Here is an 11,464-nt window from a genome sequence, read left to right as displayed (position 1 = left end):
CAACTAGTACCTAATTATTAATTAATCCCCAGTTTTAGAGTGATAACTCGAAGTCAATTTATGTCATCTCATGGATATAACAATTAAGCCCAATTAAAATTAATCTTGTGTAGGTTCTTTTTCTACTTAATAGTATGATATCTAAGCATCTCATGTAAACATATTGAATAACAAAGAGTTAAAGTTTTCCTAAGCATTCTGTGTAAACAATTTAATGAAAGACAATAATCAAATATATTCATAGGGGGATTGTCACTTTTTCCCCTATAGTAATCAACATATATCATTTACCCCCTACTGTTTTATAATGGCAAAAAACCCCCATGACAACATAAGTTTACAATATTACCCTTATTTTCAACTACTCTTTTATTTACATTTATTATAAATTAAATAAATTACATGAATAGAAACTAAATAAAAAATTAAGTATTAAAAATAAGAAATATATGTTTTGATATGAGCAAAAAAATTAATAGTAACACTTTTTTCTTATAATTATTTATTTTGTGAATATTTTCTTATAATAAACACGGTGTAATATTTTTAAATAAATGTAAAAAGTATAGGCAAAAAATTTTATTATTTATCTTATAATAAATTTTAATTTTTCATTCAAGTTTTCTTCTAATAGTTTTTTTTATCATTTTATAATAATTTTCTTATATATTTATTATAAGAAAAATTTTCACAAAATAAATAAGTACAAGAAAAAAAATTTATTATTAAATTTTTTGCTCATAGCAAAACATATATTTCTTGTTTTTAATGCTTAATTTTTTATTTAGTTTCTATTCATGTGATTTTTTTAATTTATAATAAATATAAATAAAAGAGTAGTTGAAAATAAGGGTAATATTGTAAACTTATGCTATCATGGAGGTTTTTTAGCCATTATAAAAACAGCAGGAGGAAAATGGTATATGTTGATTACTATATGAGGAAATTGGCAATCTCCCTATATTCATATATAGACTTTATAGATCCAAACACATATTTAATCAAATATTAATCTTAACAATTAATAATGCATGACATAATTGGTGAAAAGAACTTGATAACATCCAATTTAATAGTATGATATCTAAGCATCCCATGTAAACATATTGAATAATAAATAGTCAAAGTTTTCTTAAGTACTCTATGTAAACAATTTAATGAAAGACACAGAATTAAATATATTCATGTATAAACTTTATAAATCCAAGAACAAATTTAATCAAATATTAATCTTAACAATCAATAATGCATAACAAAATTGGTGAAAAGAATTTAATAACATCTAATTAATCATGTGAAACAAGAATTATAAACATTAAAGCACACATGTAGAGAATTAATTAAATAAAAAGATAATTATTTCATTCAATAAGATTTCATCATTAATCTCAATATAAGAAAATTAGCTAAACATACTTGAATTGGGAGCAGCAAATAAAATAAAACCAGCCATGTGAAAATTGATACGCTGTTGCTCCTTTTCTTCTCTCTGTCTTGCGGCTTCTCCTCTGCAAAACCCAAAATTCGGCTTTTATAGTGCTTGACCACCGAATCCTCCAACAATTCTAAATAAATCATTTTCCAATTATAGAACAAATCCTCCAAATTAACACCACCATAAGCCATTACTTTCCACTTTTGAAAGCCAAGTGCGGGTTCCTTTAAATTGCTTTCCATTTATTGCAATGCCATGCATGTGCACTCCAATTAAGCAAAAGCCACCTATGTTGTGGTTAATTTCTTCTTCATGTGCTGGATCAATTAATTTATTGGCTTCTTCCTCCGCTTCACTTCCACATACATGTATGTCTAATTGCTTCCAAATCAATTAATCTTTAATGCTTGCAAATTGAACTTTGTCGTGTCCTTTTTATCTATAATCTCTAATTAATTCCCTATTCAATAAAGCAATTCAATTAATTAAAAATAACAAATAAAAATAACTAGCAATTATATAATTAAGGATAAAATATATATGTATTATATGTTCATCATTATAATACCTCAATACTAAACCGAGTCTCAGTGTACGTCTTAATACAAGTGCACTGGTCATGCTTTTAGAATACCTCAATTAAATCTTTATAATAAAAGGAAGGTATTTTAGAATACCTCAATTAAATGTAAAGGGTTTTATAAGGATAGAAAATGGAGAGGTACCAATCATCTCGAACCAAAGAACAAGTGAACTGGGATATATATGTATAAGCCTCATTCCACCCTGTCCGTGTGAAGATTGGTAATGAGCGACTACGTTTTTTTCATTTTGTGTGAACCGACACATACATTATAAACTTGACCCCACGCATTTAAAATTAAGGAAAAAAATGAATATCTATACATCGGATATGTAGGTATGTAAAAAGGAATCTCTACATTGGATACAAGCACATCGATTCATTAAATCTTAGAACAAGTTAAGTAAACAAAATGAACTTACACCTAAACTAAATGCAACTACTACTTTTTATTTAGTTAAAATAAATTATGATAACAAGTCAAAAGAAATAAAAATAATTTAAGAATAAAATTATCTAAAAATTATTTTTTGAAAGACCGTGTCAAATTCTAATTCTACTTACTTATTTTTTTAGTAATAATTAAGTGGTTATAATTTTTGTTAATGTTATATAACAATTTGTAAATATGTATATAAACTTATGAAAATACATGCACAATTAAAGTCCAACACAAATGAACGCAAAGAAAAATAATTACTCATCTTTCTCCATTTAAGTGTTTGATAAAATTTAAAACAGTTATGAGAATTTTTAGTTTGTGACACTATCAAAATATCTGTGATATTTGTTGTAATTAATAATTTTGCTTCAATATTTTAAAAACCCATCAAAACTGTATTGCCATTAAAAATGCTTAAAAATGATATGTCAATTTTCATTTTTCTACGTCTTTTACATTTTTAATTGTAGAAAATTTTGTTGATCAACAACGAACGGATTTTATCAATGATAAAGAGTTAAAAAAAATTATCAAAAAATTTATAAGTTGACATTTTTTTCCCTTCATGACAGTGAGATTTTGACATACTTAAAACATGAGAAGAAAAATAATTCATTTTGAGAAGATCAAGGTCGAATTTGATTTTATATTTTGATTTATTAGGCAAAAGGGAGATATTTTCAAATACCTCTCTTCTTTCAAACAACTTATTCACAGTTCCTTTTACTGTCAACCTTTGAACCTTCGACCTTAGTGCCCACGTTCGTGAGTTGTGACCACTAAGGACACAAAGAGCGTTGACGATTTCTTTTGCCTTTTTTTTTTTTTGCTTTTAATAAAATTTCGGAACACATCAATTAAAAATATTCATCAACCTCTATTTCACAAAGTTGTTACATGTAATATAAAAGTCAATATCACCACAAATTTAAACATTTCTTTGATTTTCTTAATTATATTTCTGAACAAATTTGCTAGTTTGTTTGGTTCATCTCTATTAATAATTTAAAATGTTAAATAAAGGAAACAATTTAACATTTAGTTTCAGTTAACAATTAGTTTCCTTACTTATCATCATGTAATTCCTATATAAAAAGTTCATTTACTATTTTATATATTAATTCATAATGAAATAACAATAATACTAGAGATCTCAATATTTAAATTCTAATTTCAGTTTCAATACTATGTGAGATCTATTGGATGTTGAATATAAAATTATTTAATAATTGATTTTACTATTTAATTAATAAATACCATATTAATTAGAACCTAAATATTGAAATCCCCTAATATTATGTATGTATGTGTGTGTATATGTATTTATGTATATTTAATTGGACTGTGTAGCTAGTAGCTTTTGGTTACCTCATTTTAATGTTGTACTAGTAGTGGAGCTGAGGACAACTGTTTAGAGGGGTGCTAAATATCTAACACTCCAAGTGGAGTAGAGCAGTAAGGCCCACACACCACCAGATCAGCGAAGAAGATTAGTGTTTACTGTTTGTATCAACTCTTTTTTAATTTGTGCTCAAAATCTGTGTCACTTGAAAGGAGTTAAGGGTGTTTATCTGATTCTCTCTAAAATCTCATGTGTCAGCCACCATTACACTTTAAAGTTAGAGGTGGTTTAGAAAAAAAAAAATAATAATAATAAATATAATTTTTAAATAATAATTTTAATAAAATTATTAAAGATATAATAGATTTTTCAACTTAATTAGTGTTTACCAAACAGTATAATATTGTAATTTTTAAATTATAATTACTCGACCTCAAATCTCAAAAAGGGACTTAGAGTCATGGCATTTGGCATCTCAATACAAAAATTTTTCTCCCACAAATAAGTGTAGTCGAGTAGAGCCAACTGTCTTAGCTGGGAATAGATTCTATATTGTCTCAACTTAATTACACTATTACAGCTTTATTAGCTGAGATAAAATCTAATTAATTTGTAATTGCAGAATATATGAATGAAGTCTAAGAAAGCATAAACAGTCATGCGGTATGATGAACAGCCACAACAAGGGTGGTAGTACGTGATTACAATTTGGCCTTTGTGAATTTTAGGCTCTATATAGTGAATCAGTGGCCTTTGTTTTGGGAAATTAAAAAAAGAAAGAAAAAAAGAAAAAAGGTATTTTGAAATACCTCATTTTTGTGTGGATAGTAGTACTTGTAGTAGCAAAGGGTAATTGTTTAGAGGGGTGCCAATAGCTAGCTACCAGTCTTCTCGAACACAAGACCAAGTGGAATGGTAGAGCCACAAGCCCCCCGCACACCCCACCAGATCTGTGAAGAAGAGTGGTGATTACAATTTGCATCTTGTTTTATTTGTGCTTAAATTTGTGTCACTTAAGGGTCTTTAAATGTCTCTCTCAAGTGTCAACCAGAAGCTCAAATACCACAAGCCAATTTTAGAGGATTGGTATTGTAATCACATTTTTTTTTCTTTTGTGCTAAAATTAGCAAAAACAATATTAAATTCACCCTACTAGATGAAACTATAAAAAAAAAAGGAAAGAAAGAATGTCGGACTTAACCAATTTCACCTATTGTGGTTACTTTGATAGTTTGGATTTTTTATCAAAAAGAAAAGAAAATTTCTACAAATATTGTACTATTTCACATCACTTGGATATAGTAAAGTTTAATATAAATAATGTGTACTTCGTATCTTAATTGACAATTTATATTTTGGAGTGTACAAACACCTTGAAAATAATCATAAAGACCCAAACTCAAAGTAGACAATATCTTAATAGATCTAAGTTAGAACTTGAGTTACGACACAAAAATATATGCTATATCTTACAAAAATAATGAATACTTTATGTCTTATTTGACATTATATATTTTGGGGTAATCAATAGAATAAAATTATAAGGATCCTAAAAATAAAATTGTGAGGACCTAAACCCAAAAAAAACAATATATATCTTAACATGTCTAAATTAGAATCAAGTTATGACACGAAAGGCAATATCCTAATAGGCCTAATTTGAAAGTTGGAATTGAGTCACTACCAAAAAAAAAAAAAACTTTCATTCTAGGGATAATGTAACTTAGCAATTGGCTGGCAAACGTCCTCCCGACTGTTGATTAGTACAATAATGTTTGGACCAGCAATTCGAAACTGCGACTTGCAAGTTGCAACATGGACAGATGATTTTTTTTTTTTTGAAGTCTGTTATACAGAGATATTACTGACATTACATCAGACATTACAATTAATATTTACAATCATATTATATAACTGGGACTACCATCATACATTAACATACTGAAGTATATGCCCAGATATTTTAAACCCTCTCTAATATTCGAGGGGTGCATGCTCCACTCACATTTCGTAAGGGAGAGACTGTCTCCACTTAATGTTCGAACCCTTGCACTCAACATTGTAAATGTAAGGCTGCTCCCATTGGACCAAAGACCCATGGTCATGGACGGATGATTAAAATTGGTGTCGAGTCGCTTTCTTTTAAAGATTTTTACAGGTTTTATCCCCCTCCTGCAAGCAACAAATAATAAATTAATGGAATTAACAAATTTTGTCTTGTCAGTCCCAGGTTATTGTTACTTTTAATATATATATTAATAAACTGACGTCTTAAAGTTAATACGTAAAACACAACATTTAAAAGTGTAACAAAAATGTTGTTACTAGAAAAAAAATAATAAAAAGACTTATTAGTTATTACCAATGAAGTGATGGATTCAACATAGATATATTGATCATAAAAAAATTCACGAAATTAGTGGTTTGTAAATTATTCTCTCATTCTAGAATTAAATATTATTAACTTCATATTCTTCATATGCTCGGGCTTTCTTTCAAACAATTCCACCGTTTGAATTAACTATTTTTTTACGAGGAATAATTCACCCGTTTGGTATTTGTGAATTGCTAGATTTGGATCATGTACGTCGTATCTGAAAAATAATTTTCGCCATTAAATTAGTTAATATGCATACAGATATGAAAATTAAATTAATTAAGGGCACCGTCGTCCACACGGTAGGCTTCAAACAGCTCAACTGATTTTACTGCTTCTTTGAAGTGTGTGTTGCGGTGATGGGACTTAATATCACAAGTTTGATCGGGCTCTGGCTTTGCCTCTTGACATTTTACGGAGTGTGCTTTGACTCGTAATTGATTCTACCCACTTATAATTTGAACACGTTTTGTGGCTTTCAATTCATTGATCATTTTCATTATGGGTCAGGCTACAGTGCAACGGGTGGTACCGTACCACAATTCCACCAATCGTTGAATCCACTCAAATAAATAGAGTCCATTTAAATAAGTGAGAATACAACGATTGGGTACAACTGTGGCACGATACCATAGTTGCACCACAATTTTATCCTTTCATTATGCCATTTTCTTGAATCTTTCCGTCTTTTTCATGCGTGGATTTGACAGACGCTGAGTGGTGGCGAAACAATTGCTTTTGGCCTTCGGTGGAAAATTGGACCCACTTATCGCGACTTGAAGTTTTGAATAATTATTTTGCCTTTTTCACGCTGTTGTGTTGCATGCATGTTGACATGTTGTTGGCGGCAGGCAACCAGTGGGCATTGCTGTGTCCGCTCATTATTTGCTTCTTCTTCTAGCATCACGTATGTGTGTGTGTGTGTATATTTTATAAAATAATTATGTATAAATACAGGCTTTACTATTATTATTCTTATTATAAACATGTAATATAGTTAATGTGATTGTGATGACTTGTCTATTTGATATTTATTCAAAGCTATCATGGCAGCTTTATTATTATTATTTATAACAGTTCTTCAGTGCGATGTCCACATGTTGAAAATTACAAATTTCTTGCATATCTATAACTACAATATAGTGTGTTGTTTTACAGATACGACATTATCATTATACGAATTTACATTTTTAAACCCACCAGAGGAAGGATTTAACATGCAATTTTTAATTTGTATTTCTTGTAATTTCTTTCTTCATCCAATATTCTAATTAAAAATGTGCTCGATTATACATTTGGTGTTTGGTGATTAAGAATTCTTAAAGAAGACACTATTTTAAATTATTTTAACAAGGATTATTTGGTAAAGAATTTAGAAATAAGTTGGTAGGAATAGGATAATAGTAGTTGAACATGCATATACTCAGCCTTCATATACCAATTGACGAAATAATTGAATTATAATCACATTTATAGGTAGGATAGTGGATTAGCATTTAATTCTGAATTAAGTTTTTATTGAGTACTGAATTAATGGTCAGAATTGTTTTAAATTTTTATTATTTATTTATTTTATCGAATAACCATTGATTCAGTACTTAATAAAAACTCAACTTATCACTAAATTCTTATCTTAGGATAATAGTTAAATGCAATTAATTATCACCTCATTTCTTGATCCCTAAAGTTTTAAATATCACTCTTTTTTTGGCACTATAAAATCAAATTCAATTCCATGGAGCTGCGCAATATTTGATTGTTTAAAGTTTTATTGTCACATATGATTGAAAAATTAAAGCTTTATTATTTGGTTGTATGCAACATCATGCATGGCCTGAAATAAGTACACTTTTAAAAAAAAAAACAAAAGAAATAATATTCTACTATTATATAATGTCCTCAATAAAAAGAAAAGGGCTTCTTTTTTTTTTTTTTCTTTTTAAGACAAAAAAAAGTAGAAAAATTGTATAAAATCAATGAGAATGCGTCAGCAGATTTGCGTGAATTACTTAAATATACTTGCTTTTTAAAAAAGAAAAAATAATTTCATACTTGCTTATTTAAAATATGATCAAAGCTCACTTGTACAAATACTGAAAATTGCATATTTATTTTTAATAAGAAAATGCAAATCTTTTGCTTTTAATGTTCCTTTTTAATATGTGATTGATTCGTGGGGAAGATGGGACACCAACTTTATGAGGGCTAGTCCCATGCATGAAAATTGTGAAAGAAATATACAGGGATTAAATAAAAAATTTTATATTTAAGTTATAATATTTTATTTAAATATTCAAAGATTTTGTCAAAATCTAAAGGGCAAGGCATCCTTTGTTCTTATGACACCTCCAACCCAGATTTGATTTCATATATATATATATATATCACCTACCTAGAATGCTTATCTAAATGTATGCAACTCACCCGAGTTCAAAAATTGAGCCAACTCAATCATATTAAACGACAATTGAATCGAAAATATTTTATTAAAATTCGTCATATAAGCTCATTTTTCTTGGTTGATGAAGCAGAAACCAATAGAAAGAACAAATTTATGAAATTAATTATGTTATTGATAAAAGTATTAAGCTATATATTAATTTTATGCTAAGAAGAGATACCCAAATGATATATATATGTATATAATCCCTGCAACACTCACAAAACTTTACTGTCTAATAGAATAAATGTAAATTATGATATTTTGATTCGGTTAATAAATGGATCCAATCTGGATCTGCTAAAATTCGACCCACCAACGTAGAACTACTCGTTAGCCCGAGTTAAAGCAGCCTGAGTCACACATATTCGATTCATTTTTATTCGTGATAGTTACCTTATTTTTGGAGCCTCCCATAGCGTGGCCAGATTTAGGGAGACAAAATCAATGCCCTCCTAAAATTGAAAAAAACGTGATACAAAATAAACAATACCCACCATGTCCCGTAATCAGATATTATTGCATTTCGCATATACCACATGCGCAGGCTACAGTGTCCCCGTTTTCAGTCCGCGTCGCTTTTCTCCTTTCTCTCTCTATAAAATCCTCCCAGTAATCAATCTTCATTTCAACGTCAGTACGTCACCGTTTACTGCAATCTTTACAACTTTGAAAGTTCCAATCTTGGAGTGAAAAGCTCAGACTTTTCCGATCAGTTCGTTCATTCATTTGAAGATCAAAGATCACAAATAATAATGAAAGCTGATCAGGCTGCGGTGCTGGTGGCCGACGAGTATATATACAAACAAGAAACCCATCTCACCGTTTTTAAAACCTCTCTGTTTTTCCAAAACGACGGCTTCACTGTTTATAACTGCAGAGGTGAGTTGGTCTTCCGTGTTGACTCGTACGGCCCCGACACCCGTGACAAGGATGAACACGTTCTTATGGACGCCCACGGCAAGTGCCTCCTCACTGTCAGACGAAAGGTACAATTTCAATTAATGGTATTTTTTGATTTTTCGTTACTTGTATTTATGGGCATTGATTTTTTAATTTTAATTTTCTTATTTGTATGAACTGAGTTTACTCAGTGAGTTTGACGATGCTGGATTTTTTTCTTGGCTTGAGCAGAGGCCGAGCTTGCATCACCGGTGGGAGGGATATTCTGGGGAGAGAACGGACGGTCAAAAGCCGATTTTTAGCGTGCGTAGATCCTCGATAATCGGACGGTCCAGCGTGACTGTCGAGATGTACGAGAATCCAGGAGAGGAGTACCGGATCGAGGGCAATTTCGGGCAAAGGAGTTGCACGATTTTCAACGCGATGAAGGAATCGGTGGCTGATATTAGACGCAAAGTGGATGCATCAACGCAGGTGCTGCTGGCCAAAGACGTCTTTTTACTCAGCGTGAAGCCTGGGTTCGATGGAGCCTTTGCCATGGGTTTGGTATTGGTCCTTGATCAGATCAACGGTGATAATTATGTTGAAAGTAACGGTGGTCGGGTGGACCCGGTCACGGAGGATTAGGTCGGCTGGCGGTCGCTTGGTGGGGAACTTTCTTCTTTGTCTGGGGTTTGAGATATTTTGTTGTATTTTATAGTCTCACTTTTTTAATTGAAAATCATATAGCAATAACTATTTGTGCAGTTTATTATGTATTTTATTGTATGATTAACAAGATATTTTATCATACGAGTTATATGTATATATCATAATTGCGGATCTTGGCTTCATGGCTTGATTGCTATCTTTCATTATTAATTTTTCTATTTTAGGACCCTTATTTTGTTTTTTTGTTTTTTTTAATTAATGGTATGGTTGCTTGGATCTTTTGTAGCATGCAGGAGGTTCATTTAAAATTATTTGTTTACTTCTTTTTTTTTCGTTTTTTAATTATGTTTGTTAATATTACATTGCAAATCAGTTAATATTTACAATCAAAAACTTATCACGACTTTATATATCAGTTATGTGGTACTGTAGTATGAATTTTTGAACTTCGAATGGGTTAATTATAATTTAAGATAATTGGAAAAAAAATAATTTCTAATAACGCATGGAAAGAACTGAGATAGCGTAGTTTGAATATTTGAACTCTAAATTTATATAATTTGATGTTAAATATCAATAATTTCTTGATTAAGATGGTCGACATTTCTTTACCTTAATTCTAAGATAGAGGGTCAAAGTCTCCCCAATGAGCCATATGCATTTATTACTATGTTGGATTTCAGTAGCACGATGTGTTATATAATATTAAAAAAATTGATCTTAAATAATTGAAAAAAATTAATCCTTAATTATAAATATAAACCTCTCTCCATGTGGTTAGGAGTATTGCTCGTAAGAGTGAAGAGCGGCTTACATGTGGTTGCAATTTATTTAGTACTGCATTTGTTTGTAAAGTCACCAATCAACTCTTGAGAGATGACAATCGAAGGAGTGAGTTGATAAGAGAGAATTTAACGGTCAGAATTCAAAATTTTCGTACTTGAAAAAGAAAAATGGAAATTGTTACCTATTTGACTCTTAGAGGTTTTATCGTGGCTATAATCCCATAAAGTTAGTATATTTTCAATACCAGTAGTCCACTAGAAACATTTTCAATACCACTAGTCCACTAGAACGTTTTTAATTTTTGAAGCATTACGTATATATTTTTTATGTGGCTGTAAAATGAAGTTGATTAATTTTGTTTCATATTTTCAATTTCATGTTAGGTGGCGAGGCAGACAAAAATTCCCTAACTTTGAAGCTGAAAAAACTGCGGAGAAATCATAAATTAATGCACACAAAAATTGAGACTTTGAGAGAATGCCAAAACTTTTAACCTTGCATCAAA

The 11,464-nt window shown here is 30.0% G+C and overlaps 1 protein-coding gene across 1 annotated transcript; it reads left to right on the top strand.

Annotated features, from left to right (window-relative positions):
* Nucleotides 1-9,153: 9,153 nt before the first annotated feature.
* Nucleotides 9,154-10,344, top strand: LOC102622094 (protein LURP-one-related 12). Its single transcript, XM_006465261.4, has 2 exons — nucleotides 9,154-9,608; nucleotides 9,754-10,344. The coding sequence occupies exons 1-2, from the start codon at nucleotides 9,375-9,377 to the stop codon at nucleotides 10,147-10,149; spliced, it is 630 nt and encodes a 209-aa protein (XP_006465324.2). The 5' UTR covers nucleotides 9,154-9,374; the 3' UTR covers nucleotides 10,150-10,344.
* Nucleotides 10,345-11,464: the final 1,120 nt, after the last annotated feature.

The sequence above is a fragment of the Citrus sinensis genome, chromosome 7 (genome assembly GCF_022201045.2).
Source record: "Citrus sinensis cultivar Valencia sweet orange chromosome 7, DVS_A1.0, whole genome shotgun sequence".
Classification (NCBI taxonomy): domain Eukaryota; kingdom Viridiplantae; phylum Streptophyta; class Magnoliopsida; order Sapindales; family Rutaceae; genus Citrus; species Citrus sinensis.
Note: the sequence above shows the minus strand (reverse complement) of the source record. Positions and strands in the feature narration are given on the sequence as shown.

Bases quoted from the DNA above. Each gene is read 5' to 3' on its own strand.
- LOC102622094 (XM_006465261.4), top strand. From the start codon at position 9,375: ATGAAAGCTGATCAGGCTGCGGTGCTGGTGGCCGACGAGTATATATAC. The intron at 9,609-9,753 runs GTACAATTTCAA...TGGCTTGAGCAG, and splicing joins TCCTCACTGTCAGACGAAAG to AGGCCGAGCTTGCATCACCG.